Raw genomic sequence first — 22,980 nt, 5'->3', positions numbered from 1 at the left:
CTTGCCAATACAAGACGCATTATTGCCCCAGGCCTCAGACAAAACTGCAGCTTTGCATTCCCACTTTTAGTTAAGCTAATGAGGAGAAGAAGGAAGAGAATTTTTGAGGTGGGCTCCTCTTCCTTTCATCTGAAAGGTGGTTACTGAGCTGTGCAAAGCCTGTGTGCATAGCTCTGCGAGCTCAGTACCCCAGCGCCAGAGTTCCTAGAGACTGCACCGCTGAAAGGAGAGGTGAGTTCTTCCTATATCCTCCCTGGAAGCTGGTTAAACACTCAGTTGGCAGAGGGCCCTCTGAACAAGGGATTTGGCTTTGCACTGGGTAGAGTTTGCAAACGCTTCTGAGTTACCTGTTTTATTGTCTTCTCGTTTTGTTGCAAACCATGAAACTCCTCAGGAAGGCTCAGGCTCACAGACACTTTGTGACTCTGATGGATTGGCTGCCCATTCTTCTCACCAGCCACATGCCAGCATGCATTCAGTGACTTCATGGTGTGGCTGCTTTGGGGGAGCTGGATGGGGAAGCAGACTGCAGCTGCTTCTGAAGGATATAAATATTTTGTGCAGTCGAGGGGCTCCAGCAGTCCAACAGGGTCAGGGACACCTGGGCTCTATTCCTGGCTCCCCTGCAGACCTGCTGCATTGTTTCACTCCTTTCAGTAGCTCTAAATGAAGACCTTTTCCTGCCAAATTTGTTTTCTTAGGTGTCAGGCTTCCACTTGAAAATTTGAGCCACAATAAGGAATTTGGGGTGATGGGGCTGGCCTGTGAATTCAAGTCCAGGCATTATTCACTTGATAGCAAATCCCACAAAAGCCATTGCACTGATGAGCACCATGAATGGCTCACAGGCCAACCATACTCACACCATTTACCAGTTAGCCGTCTGCTCCCTTCAGATATTATTTTATGGCTTTCCTTTGTTTTCACTAAGGCCCAAACAGGAATGAAAATGTGGGTCCTGTAGCTAGAGTCCTGCCATCACTCTAATAAGTTTGACAAGTTGGTCACAGGCCCTGGACAGGAAGCTAATAAACTTCAAGTTGCTTTTCTATTGTTTTCCTAAAACAATTTGACTTCCTTTCTGATAGCCTCAAATTCCTTCAATAAAAATAGAGTAGCTGGGAGCCAGAGGAAGAGCTGAACCTGAGCCAAGTTGTGCTTACAATGCCGCCTGCGTAAGATCACATTTTATCCCCATCCACGAAGACCCTTTAAAAGAATAGCAGGCAGACAGCTGCCAGTGCATGTCAGGAACAGCTCAGGAGCGAGTCTCCCTCAGCACTGGTCCTCCAGGCTGGAGGGGATCTCCAGCCAGTGAGACAGTGTCAGACCACAGGCTGAGCTCCTGGGAGCTGACCGGGGTTCACTCGCCCTGCCGAGAGTGAACTCGCCCTCCCTCAGACACTTCAGGATCTCTTCTGGGAACTGACACTGGCACAGAGGTGGGCTCCAGCAAGACCAAAGGGCTGTGCTAAAGCTCTCCCACCCTTCAGTCAACTTTACCTGTTCCTCTCTCTACCTGTGCAGGCTCAGCAAAAAGAGGTAAAGGTCTGTTCTTTCCTTTTTTCTTTCAGAAGCATATCTATGTATATATGTATACACACACATTTCTGTCAAGCAGCAATTCCTCCAGCTGGAAGTTTGCAGGACAAGATGAATGTCTGGTGGCTAGGTAGATGAGGACTCCTTGCTTTAAAATGACTTGCTGATCATTTGGACAAATCCTTTATGCTCTCCATGGTCTGGTTCCTCCACCTGTAAAACGAGGAGGGTGTTTATAGGAGCTGCAATTTCATTATCATCTGCAAAGCACTTCTCAACTACTCAGAGATGCTGCAGAGTTGAGAAGTGGAAGCAGGAGGGGTGAGAGGGCCATACTTTTTTCCCAGTAACATAAAGCTGACAGCTGAGCATTTACATTGGGATAGATGGCAACTTCTCCTCAGTGAGATGAAAACCTCTTCCAGTTTTTCTTGCTGAAAACTTCACTGGCAAATGAGTCTGACACAGAGTGATATTTCACAACTTGCTGTTTCTTGTTTCCTCTTTTCTCACTCTGTGCTAGTGTAGTACTCTGGGTTGGGAAGATGAAAACATCCATCCATATGGAATTATTTGGGGTTTTTCACTAAATGAGGAACTGTAACTATAAAACTCTTCTTATTCAGGGGCCTTTGCTGCTCCTCTTCCCTTGGGCCAGTCTGTCCTTGGGAATTTGCCTCCTGCTGGAGGATGCCTTCAAACTGTCTCCAGAGGTCTAATGTGTGTCAGAGAACTTCCCTCTCTGGCCTTCTCTTTCAATCATATCCATGCATGGGGATTTGAGATAAAATGTTTCATCAGGAAGGTACCATCCCTTGGTGCTTTAGAGAAGGTACTAGAGGTGCCTGTCCAGCATGGAACATTATGAAGAACCAGAATAAGTGTAGTGCTGTGGCCAAGCTAGCAGGGATGAACTCAACCACTGCTGGGTGGTTGTTTTTTTTCTGAAATTTCCCAATGCAGTAAACCTGACATCCTCCTCAAGGACAAAGTCCTCAGTAATGGCAGGAATGTACAAGACATTTTCCCTTCAGACAATCTCTTTCAGTTTTCACATCTCAAGAGAGCATCTAACTGCATTTGAGACAATCTTCCAGCAAAGCCAGATGCTCTGGGAACACCTCTTTTATGTGAAGAAGCTCTTTCACATGTGAGCTCTCACCTATACTACTGCATATTTGCAGACCTTCTCCATGCATCATCTTGGCTTGCTCTTTTTGTTTGTTTAAATCTCAGGCACAGAACAAATCCCTCCATTAAATATCCATGGGATCAATGCTGAAAAACTCATCACACAAACTCTGCTCCAGATTTACCTGGCTTTTGTATGCAAGGGTGCAGATCTGATAAGGCACTAAGGCAAGCACAGGAAATAGTATAAAAAAGGGACCTCTTGGCTTATCAGGTTCAATCCCTTTGAATAATGGGCAAGAACAAAACAAATGGCCTTTTCTAAACTTACTAAACTCTGTCCTAAATCTCATTAGGTTTCCACCTTAACTTGTGCTGCTAAAATGCTGTTCCAGCACCTCCTTGCCTGCTCTGTTGCTTAGAAACCTTCTGATTTCCAACCTAAATTCATTCATGGCCAATTTATATCTATTTATTCTTGTGCCACATTGTCCTTTAGCTTATGTAGCTCTGCTCTCTCCCAAGCACTTACTTTCCCAACCCCCAATTCCTAAAAGTATTTATAGGCAGCAAATCTCTCCTCTCTTAACCTTTGTTCTGCCAGACTAAGTAACTAAGCTCCCTTATAGTATTCACCCTGCAGGCACATCACATGGTTTAATTACTTTGTGTAGCTGCACTAGCATGAAGTTCAGTGCAAAATAATTAATGCTGAAAAGCTCAAACTGGTAGCACATCTATTTTCAAATTAGCTCAAATATCTCTGTGCAGTCACTGCTGTGACTGATAAGTAAACACGCTGTTGGCTGAGACACCTTCCATCCCTCTGACCACCCCACTGCCTTCCTCTGCACCTGCTCCAGGCTGGATATCCTCCTTGCACGGGGGGAAGCAGCACTGCAGACACTAATTTATAGAAGTCTCATTCTCTTGGATGACATTACTTCCACTCACTGCAACTGGAAATACTGCTACATCCTCAAAGTTTGCTTGCCTTTTTCACCCACACCTAGCATGGCTGGTTCTTCTCCTTTGAACCATGAACTTTCCCCATCTTTCTCCATCTCTCTCTCTCCTGGGAGATGGAGATTCCTGTCACTCTTCAAGCAACAAATTCCTAGTGTGTGGCTTTGCACTCTCCCCCTTAACCTTACCTTGATCACTGCAGTCACAAAGAGCCTTCAGCTCTTGGAGTGCTGGAATCCACCTCTGCCCTCACGATACCTCCCAGCTTGGTTTCTTCAGCAGATTTCATTAGTATTTCTACATTCCGTGCCAAGGTAATTAACAGAAATAGAAAAAAAAGATCAGTCCTAAGAGCAATCTTTAAGCAGCCTCACAGATAATTTCCCTTCAACCTATTAAGGAACTGGTGTATCAATTCTGCCAGTCTCTTACTCACTTGAGGATTTATTTAATAATCCCTGTCTTCTTTAGCTGAATCTTCTACACTAATTTGCTTCTTCTGGGACAGCATATCATATGGTTTACTGAACTCCAGGTAGATAAGGTCTGCTATGTTTCTTTTACCTAGGGGGTCGGGAATCCTAATCCAAGAAAGCTCTTAAGTTTTGATCAAAAGATAGTACATGTTGTTTTATTTTCCCTTTCCCTCCTGGTTTTATTTCTGCTTTCCTTCAAAATGCATCGTGCAGCATCACAAACTGCTGTGATCTGTGAGCTGCACATGGCAAGCTGTCAGCTGTTCTCCTCGTTCCCACTGTCCGGGGGAGCATTCTCTTCCACTTGCTCTCCTCACTCAAGTCAAACAAGTTTTGCATAACAGGCTCTTGGGGAGGGGAGTCAAAATTCTTCTCCCCTGCTTAGACTGAGTAAACCAGCTATTTTTCTAGCTGAGGGGCTGGAGAAGCTGCCAGGACACCTCTGTTTTACCTTGAAGAGGGTGCAATAGACAAGGGATGACATATTGAGGGGCTGGCTGAAATATCCATACAAGCATCTCTTTCTGTCTTTTGTCTCCCTGTCTGCCTTCAACCATTTCCTTTTCATGCATCAAAATCCAAATCGTTACCACCAGCACCAAAACAGAAAGAGCTTGTAACAGGTTCCTCCTGTGCATCATGCATGTGTTGGACAGAAACCTTCTCCCCTCCCTCATGCATTCAGCAGGACCAGACTGTATCTGCTGGCTTCAGGATTACCTCTGAATGCCACTCAGGAACAACACCTGGGCAGGAAACACAAAGGAGTGAGCAGGGAGAATGAGACCTGATCACTCTGAGTGTACAGCAAAGTGTCAGCCACACAGGGAGGTGAGTGTATTTCAGACAGCTCTCTCACAGGACCTGTCTCTCTACAGCATGTGAAAACCACTTGACAAGCCTTATCCCTAGCCTATCCCAAAGCCATCTGTGAGCTAGACCTGTATTATTAACACCTTTTTTTTTTTGGACATTTCTATGATGAAGTCCTTGACAATCTCACTGGCATAAAATCAACATGAGTTTACATAATAATGCTTTGTGGAATTTACTCTAGAAAGACAAAAAGCTGGAATGATATTCTCCTTCCTGTGAATTTCCATTGCAGATACGAAACTGCCACACAGGAGAGCGAGAAACAACTCCATAAACATTTCTATTTTCTTAAAAGCCCCAGAAGGGCTTTCAATAAAGTTAAAAATGAAGCAACAGTTGACTATACCAGGAGGTTACTGAGCTGCTATGGGAATTTACTGTGCACTCTTTGTCCTGCATCCTGCACTAACCATCAGTGAGGATACAGCCCTCCTGGAAAACAGTTGCACTCTTAGTTTCAGAGAGTGTCCATACAGGACATACTTCCAGAGGTAGCCTCTGCACAGCACTGTCTCTTTGTTAGACTAGCTTTCAATCTTGTGACTAAAGGAGGTATTAAATTAGTGGGAGAAAAAGTATTAGAAGAGCTGTGTTGTGTTTTAGTTCCCAGACTGCTTTTGTTTCATGATCTGCACTCAGCGATGCACAGAGACCACCAGGCAATATTCCGGGTGGGAGATACCTAGCCTGGGAAAGATTGCAGGAGGGATAACCACCAAAGCTTGTGTGCAGCAAGTCAGTTCTCGGGTCAGCAGAGTCTTTTGTGCAAATCTTGCTCTCCTGCCACCAGTTCTCTGAGACCTTTATCAAAGCCAGAAGGTGTCTCTGATTCTGCCTCCTCACTGGGCCATTCCTGATGTGCAGGAATCAGAGGCTCAGCTTGACACATACATGAAATACAAGACCTTCAGACACATGGTATGTCAAAAACATTTTTAAGAGAGGCCCAAATGCTCGTGTGTCTGACTGTGTGTGCAGGGAGGTGGTGGTAGGCTGGTGTGACAAAAAACACCTCACTTGACAGGCAGATTATTCTCTATTTATCAGTACAAGGGCATGTAAAAAGTCCCTGGGAAACATTTGGTGCCCTTTAGGACAAGGCTGCAGCTGTGCTGGGCCCCTGGTCCAAGCCAGCAGAGCAAGTTCTGTGTGATTTGAAGAGGTGGAAGACCCTGCTCCACATGAACTCTGCTTTGCCAGATTAAGCTCGAACAAGTCAGAAATATGTCCTTGGTTGGTTGAATTGTCTTTCGTCTTGCATGGAAAAAGCTTTCCAGGGTCTGGCTGGTGTAACTGTGGGGCAAGGCTGTCTCTTTTCATTTGGGGAAGGCTTAGACCATAGAATGTTATCTGTGGGAAGATGGGCACAGGAACAGTAGCAGCAGTGGCTGGAAGGGACTGAGTGAAGCCAGCAGCAAATGAATCCTGTCGGCATGAGGAGGGTGGCACAGGGAGAGGCTGAGAATGGAGAGGGAGGAATGAGACCCATGGTCTTTAAAGGAAAAACAACAGGAAACCAGGTTTGAAAATAGAAAGATTAGTCTGGAGGGGGTGGGAGAGACAAGAAAAGTAGGTGAAGAAAGAAGAGGGGGAAAGGCGGAGAGGCAGTGGGGAAGACAGAAAGTGACACAGAAAGGGGGTGGAGAAAAAGAGAGGAAGAGAGAGAGAGAGAACCATATTAAAGGAATAAAACGAAGCAACTGAGGAGAACAAGGAGTTTAACTTAACTACAAAAAGGGAAAGTGCTAAAGCAAGGAAAGGAGACTGAAGACAAGACACTGGAAATCAGGTAAGCAACCATGAGGGGGAAATAACAGAACTGCAGAAGTGCCGATGGTAGATCAAGTTATTACACTCAAGGGGAAAACAGCATGAGGGGAAAAAAGGATTTGGAGAGGCAGAAAAAGAAGGATGGCAAAAATAACTTAAGAAATTTACTTTTTCTTTCATTTTCTCTTCAAAAAATCCCCACTAGTAACATGGTGAGCTTGGGACATTTTAAAAATTAAACTGTTCTGCCACAGGCAGCTACAGAAATAACAAGTAACTTCCCTGCGATGAACCTGGATACCAATAGATTCCAATGTATAGGAAAGCAGGATAAGAGCCCCAGACATCCTCCCTCAGACAGTATAAGTGCAAATTGCCATTCTGTCAGATCCCATTTCAGCATGCTGTCAATCTGCTCGGGGGACAGTGGTGAAGGGAACTCTTACCTAGGAGAGGCTCTCGGGGTATAGACATTTTACCAAGTGTCTGCATTAGCCCCCTATATTCTGAAGTGCGTAGGATGCTTTCAAAATATTGTAGTTTCTTTTCCTTGAGAGTATTGTGTCCTGTCTGGTCTGTGACACACAGAGCCTGGGAATGTAACTCCAGTGTAGAGAAGTGCCTTGCTGGTATCTCGCAGTCACACGTTCTGTGCGCGCCGCCAGGGAATGAATGCCTTTCTCCTCCATCCCGACACTGCCCGTGGCAGCCTCAGCAAGGAGGCACGCAGACCTGAAGGGACAAATGTCCTCTCCCACACCAGCAGCTGCTGCTTCTTTTTATTTGCCTTCCTTACTTTTACCCCCCTTTTTGTACTTGGAATAATTATGCAATTACATTTCCATAATTTAACACTGCTTCTTCGAAGAATAGCCCACCTTGAGAATATGGTACCCCTGGAACACACCCAGCTGGAAAGAAGCAATCTCACTGAGTGTAAAGGTTGCTGACTAATTGCCACCTCAGATTTTTGGTGGCTGCTCTGATTTCCTGAAGGGTCGTTGGGCTGCCCATTTGTCATGTCTAAGGAGCTTTGTGGCATTGTGGTTTTAACAATTCAGGTAAACTGAGGCAGTGCCCCTGTCCCTCAAGTACAGTAACAACCTTTAGAGGATCACAGAAGTGGCTTTTCTGGACAAACCTCAGCTACAAATGAGCCTTAGGCATTGAACTTTCCCTCCATGATAATAAATACATCAAAATTTATTGGTGTATGAGAGTTTTCCCCTATTGCTGCCCATGTGTTCCTCTCTTTAAAGAACTTCATGCATGTAATGTGTGCATATGTGTGTGCAGCTAGGAGCAGCTTAAACAGTTGTTCAGAAGCCTCATAGTATTCAATATTTGTACCAGGAGCCAAAAAATTCTGCATTTGCTGCTGTTTTCAAAATCTACTCTGAGGAGAGCACACATTTCTAACTTTGTTCCCCTTTTCCTCGGGAGCAGAGTAGTATTCTAGGAGAATTCCTGAGGCTTCAGGGTTTAAAATACTCATCAGGCTCTGGTCACTTGGGAACTATGTTAAGTATTCCTGTTACTATAAGTATTTGGGGCTGGTTGGGTTTTGTTTTTTTTTTCCACTCAACAGTATATGTATTATCACAATATTTTTAGTATTGTATGGGTATTAAAAAGTTTAAACTCTGACAGAAAATACAGGACTTCATACCTTAGCCTCTCTTCTCTTTTTGACCTTCAGACAGATTTCACGCATTCTGCACACATTTGCCCATTTCCTGACTTACCTTGCAGCATTGAATATAGACAAGGAGGGATGAGTAATTCAGCACTACACTTATTAGGGAGCACTACACTGCTCATTAGGGAGCACAGTTTGAGGACTGCTCCACAATTTGGGTGCTGTTCTGTGAGGCCCAAGGATAGAGGCTTAAAATTAGAAATAATTCCCAGAAGACAACAGAGAGACTTCAATATTTGAGCTAAGAATCCATTAGGGGAGTGGAATCAATTTTATTGCTATTGATAAGCAACAGAGAGATCTCTGTGAACAATACTCAGCATGCTAGCTCTTCCCTGAAACAAAGAAATATTCATGCCACACAGCATGCAATGAGCAGAGAAATGCACTCCTTTAAGTCTCCCTAGTGTATCTTTGAAGAGAGGTCATGGGGTTTTAATGTAAGACCTACGGGCTTTACACTTATATTTCTGCCTTTCTCCATTTTTTATGTCATTATGGACATGCTTTGAGAATGGCTGAGAATTTCTATATGAAATGCTCTCCCTTAGAAGCAGAAAAGCTGGCAGATGCCTTGGTCAGGGCACAGGGTCGCTCAGAAAGTGAAGCAGTCTGGCAAGGGTGATGCCTGCAGAGCTCCAGGGTCTTCTGCTGCACTCAGATGTCTGGTGAAGAAAGGAGGGAATAGTGGGATGGGAGAAAATGTTCTCCAGTTTGTAACCAGATAAAGCTATCCAAGAGGTCTGGGGTTAATTCTTGCTTCCTAGTCCAATTTCCTCTGTCATGATGAGGCAAATCACTTAAGCCACATTTCCCCACAAATGCCCATTTCTTGTCTCTTTGGGTATCTGACAGGTGGTGCAACTGGTGGAAGTGATAAACTCTCCCACTCCAGCACAAACCAGACAGAGCTCTGCTTTGAATACACATTATACACTGCTAAGTACACTGGGAAAAAAAGCACCAACAGATTAGCCACATCACCAAAGAGCTTCCAAAATTAATGAACAGTTTTTTATGTTAATCTCTCACTGCCTTAGTTCCTCGGCTGCACAGCTGATCTAATACCATCTCCTCACCTCTGGGTGGTAATGAAAGTAAGTAGATTTATAATTGTGAAGCGATCAGATACTGTTGTGATGAAAGCCATAGGAAAACCCATGAGGAAACTAATAATTCTGTCTTTAGAGCTGGACTTGAATAATGTACAGTAAATGAGGCACAGGCCACCCACTGAACAATGAGGAGAAAACAAAACATTCAATAGCTGCTGTTCAAGAAAGCCCCCGCCAGGCTGGCACAGAACAAGGCAGGCATCCTGTGCAAAGAATGAGGTGACAATGTGAGGATGTGGTTAAGGACTCTAAGAGGCACAGGCACAAAGAGATTGAATTAAGATTACTGAGAACAGTAACCCCGGCATTTCCTAACTCCCTACTGCTGGGCTTTGCCAATTTAGCAATAGTTGGTTTGAAAGGGGGGTGTATTTTTGTGCATTTATATATGGTGCATACACTGAGTACAAAAAGTTATCCACTCACAGAGCCAGACTGAGGCAAGGATACAGCAATGAGGCTGGAGTGTGAAAAGAATCCTACAGATTTTTGGAAAGAAGGAAGAAATGAGATTTGACAAGGTAGTAATAAGTGGGAAATAGATAGCAGCTGAAAAATTCCCCTTTCTAAGGTTGAAAGAATTATCAATTTGGGTGCTGTGTAGAGTTAGCTGGTGAAAGCTGCCAAAAAAATGAGGCAACGCTCTCTGGGGGAGCCTGACTGTAGGGAAACCATGGGGAACTCATAGACAGGGAGATACTGGGGTGAGAGGAAGGAAGAAAGGATGGGAAAAGTCTGAATGAGAGCTCTCTCCTTCTCCCACTACCTCTCTAGTCTGCTTTATTTCAACACTATAACGAGTTGTATCTCATGCAGTCTGTGAAGGACCTAAAATGACATGGGCAGGTTTAATTGCTGCTATATTGTGCCCAGTGAGGCCTGCCATCACTGCACATCTCTTTACACCAGCCTTCCCCACTGACTGAGCAGTGCTGGAGATCAGCTTCTCTCAGCAGAGCTCAGGGACAGCTTTAACTACTGCAGCCCCAAAATTTCTCAGTTTGTTTTTTGTTTTCCAGAGCTTCCTATGACCTCTTTGGCTATCTCCTCACCTCTATTTTGCCCAATTTAGTATCATCTGCAAATTCATGTAGGTCAGCTTCTCTCCGCAAAGAGAAAGATACTGGAAAGAGCACCACGTTTCCAACATTTACATTAAAGAGAGACTTTATGGGGATTTTTTTTTTCCTAGAAAAAACACAGTGACCCTTCATTTAGTTTATCCCAAGTCCAGTTTTGTCACATCTGTGGTGGTCTCTAGGGACCCACGTTTCTCTAAGGCAAAGAGAGAAAATCCCAAGATAATTAGAAGATGCTCCCTGCATTTTAAGTGTAAGCCTGGATACCACTATCATATAGCTATTTGATGCCAGCCTTTCAAAGATAGTGGGATAAATTCATCCCTCAGCTTGACACATCTGAGTTCAAGGTCTCTTCTGTTCTTGGTCTCCTGAGACTACATCAGGCAGAGCTTGGCCCTAATATTTGGATATATGAAAGCACAGGGAGAGGGTGGAATAGCATTAGATGTTCTGGACAGACAACTAATAAAAATTCAACTGACTGGGAGTCTGCAGCTCCCACCATCACTTCAGACGAAAATATTTTACATATTATTATCATCTGTGTGTGTAACACATCCCTGATGTACACACTTGGAGGTGTTGAGTGATTCCCCTCTGTCTGTGTCCCTGTGTGCGTCAGGGTTGTGTGCCTGTGTGTGTGGGAGGTGAGGGGTCATTCAGCTCCCTTATCTTCTCACCCACTCTCCTCCTCGTGAACTCTGAGATTTTCCACATTTGGAGAGGAGGGGGAAAGCACACCTCGTCAAGGAATAACAAGCTGTCTGCAATTACAAGTAGGGCCAGGGGTCTGGATACCAGTGTGACCCTTCCAGAAATTACAGTGAACTTGGGAGGAGCAGAAAGATAAGAAACATTGGATGTCTGTCTTCTAGGACAAGAGCTGTTAACACAGAGCTGTTCTTCTTCCATGAGATTTCAGCTCTAGAGTCAAAGTCACTCTGATACTGGCTCAAAACAGGACTTCAAACCCAAGGAACCAGAATGGAACCAATGCAAACATGTCAATTATCTTTATTTAAAAGCTGAAGTACAAAGCTATTTATTCTGGGCTCATGTGCAGATCAGAGTTATAAATTTGGCTAAAGAACTGCCCTGGTTCAGGCAAAAAACTTATCATAAGCATATGCATAGATATATGAAGTCAGAGAGATTATGTTTGGACAAAAATGCCTAATTGGTTGTTGCTTGTCTATTGTAGATCCATAGGAAGGAGCCAATGCCAGTAAACTCAAAACAAAAAATACCTGCTGAGGTGGGCTTTAGCATCACAAATCCTCTGTAATCCAAAGCACTGCACCCACTCTGCACAGTGCATTTCTAGCTCTATTCATCATTTAATATTGTAAGCCACATGTCCCCACAATGCAAAACAAAACAACAACAAAACAAAGTGCCTCAGGTTCTGCCAGCTGTACCTGCTATAGAAAGGCAGCAGAAGAGGGTTTTCTTTCGGGTAACCAAGACAGTGTTTTCTGAAGGCAGAGAAGAGAAGGGCTGTGGTCTGTAGAAGCAGATGTGTTGTAGAAGCACATCCTGTTGTATTCCTGTCGTGAGTTTTAAGAGGCAGTGCTGGATAGAAAAAAGGACACAGTCTTGCAAGTGACAACCCCTGAGCTCTGTCCCCAAACTGTCTCTAACACAGTGACCTCAAACAAGCAGTTTGTCCCTTCTGTACCTCAGTGATCACCATCTGCAAGACAGAGGTGACAACATCAGCATTGCACGAGATGCTGAGGCTACTAACAAGGGGTTGGAGATCCTTAAGTAAAGTAGCATTAACCAACCTCCAGTGCAGAGCTTGAAGTGTCCTTCCCAAGTGCCTGTGAGTGCACAGTCTGGCAGGGTGGACTCCACTCCTGCCTGGGTTCAGCTAACAAATGTCAGCACAGGGCAAAGATCTCTGCCCACAGACCCACCATAATCTGTTGTGCCAAGTGCTGGCCTTGACCTGTATGAGATAACACAGCTAGAGGGAGGAAAGCCACAAGCAATTCCTAAGCACTGACCATGCCCCAGCTGGCCTGGATGCCCCAGTGCAATGTCACTGCTCACCAGTACCCAGAGGGGACAGCTGCCTCCTCATTCGATAGCTTGGAGGGGATGCACTTCTTGCATGGCCTCCACACACAGCCACGTGTCCAGAGTGTGAGCTTCTTAAAACATCCTGGACCCTCTACTTCCTTGTGAAATCTCATTAATTCCCAGAGACACAAATGAGGCACAGAGATTGGACAAACATACAATGGCTTTGAATCCAATACTTTCCCCCTCCCTGGGAGCTGTGCTTGCCTCACACAAAGGAGCTTTCCTCCCAGGAGTGCCCCTGGGATTTGCCACAGGGAAGAGGTGAGCCCAGCAAGGGAGAGCAGGAACAGTGTTATAATCAGACTCTCCACTTTATTTTAGAAACATCCCGCAGAGATGGCGACCTCCTGTCACCTTCCTTGTGGGAAAAGCTAGCTTGAAGTGTTGAGCTCAGCTATTTATATCACTGCTGATAGTCTTGCCTGTCTTCTAAAGAGGGGAAAACTTTCTTCCTAGTGACCCCCAGGGAAATAAACTCACATAAAGATGATTGCACAGGAACAGCCCTCCTGGCTCTCTGGTGTGGATTTGCTAGCTGTTCATCCCAGCCCTGGCTAGTTCCAACCATAATGAGCGTGCTGGCTGGAGCCAGCAGCAGCGATGTGAAATGCTCTCCTGTCCTTCAGAGCACATGGCACCAACGAAAGGATGGGCAAAACTGCTCAGAAGGCAACAGACACTTCCCCTCCCGCAGATAAAGGTAGTGCAAAAAAGGAATGGCAGAGAGCAGCCCGTGACTGGCGAGCCAGCCTGGCATACTAGCAGGTGCCGTCCCCGCTGGGGTATTTTTATCGTGGAATTTGGCAGTCACAAGGCAGCCTGGAGCTGAGCAGACTCTCTGCTCGGCCTGTGGGGTGATGCCCAGTTTTCCTCAGCCTCAGTGGCGTTCCAGGTGATGATTGAGGCGGGCTGGCCACCCTGCTGGGTTTGTGCCAAGACGCACTGCTCTGTGTCACACACGCGTCTCCCGGTGCCAGGATCCCGTGACGGCGCCCAGCTCCCATGAGGATCCAGCAGAAAGCTGCCAGCCAAAAGCATGGAAGGGCAGTGGCACAGCCCAGGACTGCTCATGAATATGCATGAGCCTGCTGCCAAGACTGTCTTCTACCCACGAAAATACCCAGAGGTGTTTTTTGCCCTGTCACACCAGAGTTAGACAAGATTTGTCCAACTGAGCCCAAACCAGGAATTTAAAAGGCTGCAGATGCTCAGTTGCTGAGAGGTCAAAGCATGTGAGGGCAACAGTAGTCTGGGAATGAGGAAAAGGAACTATATGGAAAATTCCCAAGAATAGTAAAGCTATGAGGAGAAAGGCTAGGTCAGGGGCAGCTCTGCATAGCCAGGAAAAGCTGTCAGAAGGTGACAATCCTTCTTTTCTTGCTGGCAGCAGAGAACTAGATGCTCTCAAAGACCCTTGGTCTGGCACTGCAAAAATAGCTCACTAATAAGTATCAAATGTCTAAGCCAAAAATGCTGCTCTAGGAGGGAAACTCCTTCCCCTGGTTTCCAAAATCTGTTCCCCTGTGGCCACCTACACCCTTGCAGCAGCCACTTCAGCTCTCTACAAGGCTGTAGCAGGATGATCAGGAGGCACCTGTGGGCAGTCCCTTCTTTAGACAGCCTGTGCAGGAGGGGGTAGAGGAAATGTCCCTATTATCTAGCCTAAGCCTCGTGACTGACAGCCTCACATCTTTCTGATTTACAGCTTCTTGAAATATTCTGTGTATATGTGAGACAGGTAAATTGCTGTTCTTCTCACATCCATTAATTTTTTTTTTTATTTCTTGATTCCTCTTGTGCTTGTTTTTGCTTTACTTTGTGTCCTGCACATTCTGATTTTTACAATTTGCAAGTGTCTAGACTTAGAAGTCTTCCCTGGGGAAAACAAGCTGTTGTAAAACCCCAAACAACCTGCACACAGGAGAATGGATGGGAAGAGGGGCTCAGTTTGTGATTGTACTTCCTTATGGCAGTAAGAAAAACTCAGCCTTTGCACAGCCAAGGAGAACTGTGTTCATATTTATGCTACCAAGCAAGGTGAAACAAGAAAAGGCATGTGTAAACAACATAAACTCACCTGGAAAAGTGAGGACACCCACCACTGTTCATGCTGCCTTGTAAGGAATATTCCACACATACAGCTGTGCTACAGCATAGTGATGTTGGACACACGTAACTCTGAGCTGCAGGTAGCTGATTGCCTTTCTGCACTCTGGGGGGAAAAAAAGAAAAGCAAACACAATGATTTCAGTGCCACAGTCTGTAAATATTTCCCATCACTGATTTATCTGCCTGTATTTAATCCCCTGGTGCTCCTGGAATGAAGCCATATGCTAATTTCTCCAGAATGCAGTGACTGCACCAAAGCCATCTCAGAAGGTAAGACAGACCCACACACTCACCAGTTTGCACCAGTGCAGATGAGAGGAGTCAGAAAAAACAGCTGATTTTCTGTGTTACTGCTCCTCTAGCTCTGGGCTGGCAGCATATCAAAGCTTCTGCATATGCCAAGCAGCCACCAGGATCTCCATCAGCATGATTGCAGCATGCCTGCCAGGGCAGGAAAGAGCCAAACCTCATCCTTTGCTTCCTGAATGCTCCTTCTCCCTGCTCACATGGCTTCTGACAGGTGGTGGGATAGCAAGTGGCCACTCCCTGTCTCCACACCTGGGCAATCCTCACCTTCCTCAGGGCAGCCCTCAGCAGCACCAGGAATCTGAAGATTCAACTTTTGATCTCTGTCCCATCCATCCTTGCAGCTGGACCCAGCACAGGAACAAACGATGGGATGAATTATGGTGTGTGCTGCTACATTAAATTATATCACTCACATAACTAGAGGAGAGGATATTTTTCCCCCAACAAGTGTATCTGTTCTCCAGCCTTTGCTCACATGAAATCTACACAATATTGCTACAGTAAATTTTCAGCCTTTAACAGTGTCTGCTCTCCACAAATGTTCTTTGAACTATAAAAATAATTGGCTCCTAAAGACAGGACAAGGAACAATAAAGAAGAGTTAACAATTTGGTCCCTGTGGCTCTGGGGTTTACCTTGACTAGTGTTTTTAATATTTCATTATGATGATTATTTTTACATTTACTTATTAAAATGCTATTTTCCAAAAGAATGACTGTGGGAGGACATTAGCTCCAAGGTAATAGTGCATACTTTATAGCACCCAGCCCTTAACTCTCACCAGGGAGAGCTTTGCAGTGCCCTGGGAAGGTAAGTATGGTGAGCATAACTGAATCAAATGATTGCTCAAGCACTCCCACAGAGCCCCACAAAAGATGGATTAAACCCACTGCTCTCTTCTTATCCATCAGGTTAAGTGACTTGGCTAGAAACAGTCAGTCAGAGTCAGAAACAAAACTGAAGCAGGCTCTCCTGCATCTCCACTTTGCAATCTTACTCCCAGTCCAGCAAAACTTTTGGTTTGCTGTCATCAGACCACCTACAAACAGCACTTCCCAGGAGTTGCTGGTCCTTGGGAGGCACTTTAAAGGAGGCTTTTTTCTTTGTCTGTTTCATTTGAACTGTGAATTTTTCCTCAGAATTTAAGAAAAGCAGAAGGAACAAGACCCACCATTTAGATTTTGCAGCAGTTCCTTCTCAGAGAGGCATGACAGGGTGGCAGCAGATTAGGGTTCCTGGCGCAGCCCACCACAGTCTTTGCACTCGCCTAAACATTTGCAGCTGGTAAAGGAAACACTTGCAGCTGGCAAAACTGCAAAACGAAAGCAGAACCTACAGATGGGGAGCAGGTGGGCAACAGAAAGGTTTTCTCTGCACTTCAGTGGTGGCACTGAGCTCATAAAGGAAGCCCAGAGCTGCACTCACTTCACATCCCAGGTGTTGGCACAGGTATTACACAAAGGCAACATCTGACAGTGCCACTGCTCAGGCCAGGCTGTAGATTCCAGTCTTATCTCTCAGGGGATCAGCCCACTAAGGATTTTCCAGTGCAGTCCACAGAGAATGCAATATGCAGATCACAGTGAAAGGAGACTTTACTGAATCAAAAATAAATCTGGCTCACCCTCAAGATTTTGGGAACTCATTTAGCAGGCTCTAGATGAGTTATGTATAAAAGATCACTTTTTGTTTCAGTAGCTAAATTTAAAAAGAAAAAAAAAATCCCAAACACAACACAAGATTTCCAGCAGATGTGAAACAAAGTTTTCAGCAAACCAGACTTCATATATTTCAGGTCAAATGAAAACATTTCCTCTGACACAAAAAAATCCATTTCACTCTACCCATTACCAGCTGGTCATTTCCTACCCCTCCTTAGAACCACTCTCTGCTTTCTCCAAACAGAGGCCTGCACTCAGCTCTCAAGACTTCTCCCCCCTCCTGGTGAGCAGAAATGGGGGAGTGGAGTTTCCTGGGAGACTTCCTCGAGAAGGTCCACAAACACTCCACAGTGGTGGGGAAAGTCTGGCTGACCGTGCTCTTCATCTTCCGGATGCTGGTGCTGGGAACGGCAGCGGAGTCCTCCTGGGGGGACGAGCAGTCTGACTTCATGTGCGACACCCAGCAGCCTGGTTGTGAGAATGTCTGCTATGACAAGGCCTTCCCCATCTCTCACGTCCGCTTTTGGGTCCTGCAGATCATCTTTGTCTCCACCCCGTCCCTGGTGTACATGGGCCACGCCATGCACACGGTGCGCATGGAGGAGAAGAGGAAGATGAAGGAGGCAGAACTGGAGGCCCAGGAGAACAAAAACGGTGGTAGCACATACTACCAGCAGAAATGCTCCGTGGCAGAGGACACTAAGCTGTCTGGCTGGGATGAGGCAGGAGGCCAAATCATACTCAGGGGCAGCCTGCTGAACACCTACGTCTACAGCATTTTGATCCGAACCGCCATGGAAGTGGCCTTCATTGTGGGGCAGTACATCCTGTACGGGATCTTCCTGGAGACCCTGTACATCTGCCAGCGGGCGCCGTGCCCCCACCCCGTCAACTGCTACGTGTCCCGCCCCACCGAGAAGAACGTCTTCATCGTCTTCATGCTGGCTGTGGCAGTGCTCTCCCTCTTCCTCAGCCTGGCCGAGCTGTACCACCTGGGCTGGAAGAAAGCCAAGGAGAGGTGCTCCCGGCCCTACAAAGCCAGCCCCAGCACGGCCCCAGGCAGGCTGGAGTCTGCCCCGCAGGCGGAGAGGCAGATGTACACCCCGCCGCCAGATTTCAACCAGTGCCTGGCAACTCCCAACGGGAAGTTCATCAGCCCCTTCAGCAACAAGATGGCCTCCCAACAGAACACCGCCAACTTTGCCACCGAGAGGGTCCACGGCCAGGAGGATGCTGCTGGGGAAGGGCCCTTCATTAAGTCCAGCTACGTGGAGAGCCCAGAGGTGGCCAGCGAATGTGCAGCACCTGCCTTCCCCGAGAACTACTTCAGCGAGAAACGCCGGTTCAGCAAGGCTAGTCGTGCCAGCAGCAAGGCAAGGTCGGATGATTTGTCTGTGTGACCTGTCTCCAGCAGGGATGAGGAGAAGGAGCTGTCCCGGCACTCAGTGAAACTTCTGCAAAGTGGACTCCAAACTCTTGCCCCTAACCTCCCTGTTTTAATATCCTCCATCTATCCTTGCCAGACAGCACCTCTCACAGCTCAAGGCAGGGGCAGCCACAGCCACTGAAGAGAGACCCCAGCCTTGGGATATGAAGCCCTCAGCTGTATTTTCACCATGGGACTCATAGGGATTAGAGACTCCCCACCCTTAGCCTTGTAGAGCTCAGGCCAGCAGACTCCTGCCCAGTGGGTATCCACTATGACACTGTGTTCAACAGACTGACTGGACCTCTACATCTTCTGTGGTCTCTATTCAACATTTGCAACATCAGCTTGGGCAGTTATACTGAGCTGAAGCTTCTCTCACCTGCAGGGAGCAGAAACACAGCAGTCAGCTTTCTGAAAGAAAGATATTCTCATCTGCTTCATTTTGGCTTTTTCTAACCCTCCCTTTCTCTACCTGAGCCCAGATATTTTATACCAGTTTACCTACACAATAAATCCTACTTGAATTTTTTGACACTGTGTATATAACAGCTCCTCCCCATAAATAAGGACATCTGTGGTCCCCAGTGCACAGCTGCCTCATGTCTAACATTGGAATCCCTTCCTCATTCCTAAGTCAGCAAAGCAGACTGGCCCCAGGGAAATCACTTAGATGACCAGTTGATGAAGACTGGGGAATTTTCCCAAGATACTTATGTCATCAATCCTAAGCAAGACATCCATTAAACAGAAATAGAGACTCTCCTGTGAGAACAGATGTCTCACGAGTATCATGTAGAAACAAAGTGGGTTTTCCCTTTTTGAAACTCATCTTTCAAGCAACCTGAATTCTGCTGAAAGGGTGCTGCCAGCTGCCCACTTGAGAGAAAAGCATCCTCTGTTTATCTGTAGAAGAGGTACGGCCTGTGTCTTCTCACCAACCTACCAAAACATTTCAGCATCCTCTGCAAGCAGAAAGAGTCCTACTCAGGTCCTGCACAGCATTCAGCTCCTGCCTGCTCTCTCAGGCTTGCCAGCCAGCACAGGTCAAGTTATTTGTCCCCACATCAAGGCTCTGCTCTGCCACCAGACCATCCTCTCCCCTCCATCCCTAGCACACACAGTGCTAGAAATCACCCATGGACCAGATCTTTCTTTTTCTCTCAGAGCAACCGCTGGGGCCAGAGGCTGCACTGTGAGTCTGGTGGGTGAGGTCTGCAGGCAGCTCCCACTCAAGATATATTTTCTCAGTGCAGAGCTGACATCCCTCTGTTAAAGATCTGCTGAACAGAGCCAAGCTGCTCCCTGTTGTTTACCCTGCACTGCCCTTTCAGACACAGGCCACAGCTTCCCAACGCTGGACTGCACAAGCGAATGGCCTAGGACCAGCTGATGAGGGGACTGAGCCATTCCCTCTCTTAGGGCCACTGAAAGTGAATCCCTGCTCCTGATACACAGCTTTGGTACAGCTCCCTGTACATTTAAATACATATTCACACTCAGATGGGGGAAACCGTGTTTTTGTTTGTAAGTTTTTATATATTTGGTTTTTTTAATCCTGAAAAGACCTGTGTGTTTTCCTTAACATGAGATTTTAGTCAGTTGTGTCTAGGTTTCTCCTAATAAAGTTCTAACTCCATCTCTCCTTGTGGATGTTTCTCCTCTCACATGGCTGAGAATGAGCTGCTAGCAAGGGATCAGGCTGCCCGCCAGCCTCTGCTGCTCAGAGATCACAAAAATTCCCATTGCCCAGAGTGGCAGGAATGAGGGGAGGGTTTGGCCAGGGGGATAAATAATAAACACAGGGAAATGATTGACTGACTGACTGGCTAGCAGGAATATCCCACCCAGCTCCCCTGCCTGCCTCTGCATTACACTGGAAGGAGGAGCTGGTCAGGGAGCAGAGCTTCCATCCTCTTGCAAACACTTGCTCCCTGCATCTCCTTGCATATCCTAGCACACCTCTACCAGAGAGGACACCTGCAATGTGAAGCCAACTCAGCAGGAAGAGGGAAGCAAAACCTGTCCCCCACACATCTGACTGCTTGTCCATGCAGTAACCAAGCCCTGAAGTCGTTTTAAGAGACAAGGCCTTGAGAGAATCCACCGCTAACCATCTCTGCAGTGTTTCTGTGGGTACTCAGATCTCTTAAGATGTAAGCCCAGCCCAAATAAATTCCTTTTCTTCCCTCTGCTATGTCCTTCCTCTGAAATTTATCCTTTGCTCTCCCACTTTCCAACTTTCACAGGCTCCCTCCTTCTGGCCCTGGATCCCCCTGTCCACCCAAAGGAAGTGCCCTTCTTCACTTTCTCCACACAATCTCCCATCCCCTGGGATTCTGCAGGCTGGGAAGCTGGAGAACAGAAAAGTACTGGATCCCAGCAAGGAGCCTGAGAGAGGATAAAAAGAATGAATCCAGAATTCAATGTGCACATTGGGACAAGGACCTTTAACTGCATTAGAAACTACAGGGACCCTTTAAAATTAAGGAGCTGTGGTTTGGGGGTTTTCAGCTCAGGAGTGAGGATGCCACCTGAGCAGCCACAGCCCCACAATGCAGCAAGAAGACAGGACTGGTCCTGCAGACTGTGGGTTTTTAACTGGCACGTGTCAGCCCTGAGCATGCCTGTCCCTTAGGGTGCCACCTTGCTGTAAAAGACAGGCAGTGGGGAAGTCAGAAGCACTCCCTGGGGAACACTTGGCTACTGAGTGACATTAATGTTTAGCAAAGCCACTCAAGCACGAACACAGACCTTGTTTAATAAACCATTTGTTGTTTAAAACAAGCAATAGTCCAAACTTTAACAACTCTGAGCTACTGTCTCTGCTGGAGGGCAAGGTAGAGCTGAAAAAAAGGACAAGGATCTCCTCTGTGCTGTCTCAGACCAGACCTCTTTGATCAAACCATGTTCACAGGTGGGGTTTGGTAATCTTTGAGACCAGGGCAGTACAACCATCCCAGCTCTCTCTCATCCTAGAGACTGAATGTATCAAAGCAGATAATTTCCCTCTGCCACCCGTTTCTTAATGCCTCCACACTTCTGTCTTCTAGGTATAACACGTGGGGCATATTTGATGGATGGATGTTTGCACTAGCTGACAGACCATAAACTTGTGATTCTTGGAACCCACTGTCAAGGCTGGCCAGGCTGTCACACCATGATAGGAGCACATTTACTTCAGGCTGGGCTGTCCTTTCAGGCAGATTTAGTATATATTGCTTTGTACCAGATGGATGGGTAGACAACCTTATAGTAGCAATTTGAATCAACATTAAATATTAAATTCAGTCTTTGGATAGGTACTCAATCTTTAAATGGCAGCATGACAAAGACAATGCTCTGAGAGGGAGCAAAGAGGAAACATGAGAACTTTTCATGCTGTTCTTGCCCCTCTTTTCCTCAATTCTACCTGGTGGGATTGCTCAAACTGTCAGAATTGTGAATTCTCCAGCAACAGCTGGAACCAACATTTGACAGAAACACCAACTCCAGTTATCTCCTTGGTCAGCACACCTCAAATCATCTCCTCCTCTAGCTGGTGTCTGAAGGAGCCAGAAGTCAGTTCTGATCTACAGCCTTCTGCTGATCAGCTGCTGAGCCTGAGACAGGAAAACAGAGAAATGTGTTTCAACAAGCCTTTAAAACAGAAATATTTAATCCTATAAAAGGAAAACCTATATTTAAAAATACATAGAATGCCAAAACTAATAAAGTATTGAACTGAGACAAGGTCATGCCTCTGAGTTCTTCTCCACAAACAGCACAGTGGGACAGCTGAGCAGGCTGAGAAATTTGAAGGAGAATTTGAGGGAGAGACTTAAAGTAATGGCTGATCTAGAGGACGTGGGTCAAGCAAGTTTTTTCGTCTTTCAGAATATGTGGACAAGACAATACTCAAGTAAATTCAATGCTGATAACATTTCAGACTGTTAGAAGGGAATAGGTAAGAAGATGACAGACTGCACAATCCCTCTTCAAACACTTTTCCATGAAACATCACTGAGGCCAAGAAATTAGGAAGACCTAAACCCCAAAGAACAAAAGCACTGTGTGTTCACAGGAATGAGACCATGCTTGACTGGACTGCAAATGGCCAAAGCACAAATAAGGCAGAAATTCAGAACTCAAAAAGTCAGTGTAGCATAGCAGAGAGCCTGACACACAGCAATGGCAGGTACCCCAGAGCAGCCTCCCTGCTGGAATTGCTGCCTCCAGGGAAGCCTAGGACTAACAGAGGCACAAGGGGAACTGCTGTTCCCAGGGGAGCTCCCTTGGGAGGCTGACAGCAACCAAGCAGCATGGCCAGAAGGCTCTAAGTGCCCCTGAGGGAATCCAGCACCTCCTCCCAGCAGGGGTGACAGGAGGGGATCCTGTACAGGGCCGATGGCAGGTTCTGCACACATTTGTGAATAAAGAACATTTCAGTGATTCAGGTTAGTGGTGGCACCAGAGGTATGGATAGACTGAGAATGAGGATGGAGAGTGGCAGCTCTATAAGATACACTTTGTAGGAGAAAAAAACTGTGACTTTGAAGTGCAAAATTAATAGCTTTGCTTTTGCCTGAAGTGTTCGTTGCTTATATGGTCTAGATGATTAAAGATCTTTCTGGGGAGCTCGGGAATTGTAATACCATACATATATAACTTTGTCATGAAAATCTGATGACAGAAAAAGAAAGAGGATCAAATGAGCTTGTAAGACTCACTGTAGTCAAATAATGCAGAAA

The 22,980-nt window shown here is 46.1% G+C and overlaps 1 protein-coding gene and 1 long non-coding RNA gene across 4 annotated transcripts; one reads left to right on the top strand and one right to left on the bottom strand.

The window, feature by feature from the left end:
• The first annotated feature begins 1,238 nt into the window (after nucleotides 1-1,238).
• On the top strand, nucleotides 1,239-21,137 carry GJA5 (gap junction protein alpha 5). 3 transcript variants are annotated; one of them, XM_083884701.1, is made up of 2 exons: nucleotides 1,239-1,442; nucleotides 17,069-21,137. In XM_083884701.1, exon 2 carries the CDS (start codon nucleotides 17,118-17,120, stop codon nucleotides 18,222-18,224), a length of 1,107 nt encoding a protein of 368 aa, XP_083740827.1. In that variant the 5' UTR covers nucleotides 1,239-1,442; nucleotides 17,069-17,117; the 3' UTR covers nucleotides 18,225-21,137. The 3 variants fall into 3 exon arrangements, with proteins under 3 accessions (XP_083740827.1, XP_083740825.1, XP_083740826.1); XM_083884699.1 differs by having other exon boundaries at nucleotides 1,239-1,542; nucleotides 17,069-21,136; XM_083884700.1 differs by lacking the exon at nucleotides 1,239-1,442 and adding an exon at nucleotides 6,588-6,780 and having other exon boundaries at nucleotides 17,069-21,136.
• Nucleotides 1,705-14,898, bottom strand: LOC310923865. Its single transcript, XR_014592707.1, has 3 exons — nucleotides 14,823-14,898; nucleotides 3,828-3,936; nucleotides 1,705-1,755 (listed from the first exon to the last, which is right to left on the bottom strand). It is a non-coding gene; the product is annotated as an uncharacterized lncRNA (long non-coding RNA).
• Nucleotides 21,138-22,980: the final 1,843 nt, after the last annotated feature.

This window comes from Zosterops lateralis (assembly GCF_965231275.1).
Source record: "Zosterops lateralis genome assembly, chromosome: 2".
Taxonomy (NCBI): domain Eukaryota; kingdom Metazoa; phylum Chordata; class Aves; order Passeriformes; family Zosteropidae; genus Zosterops; species Zosterops lateralis.
This window is presented reverse-complemented; position numbering and strand designations above follow the sequence as displayed.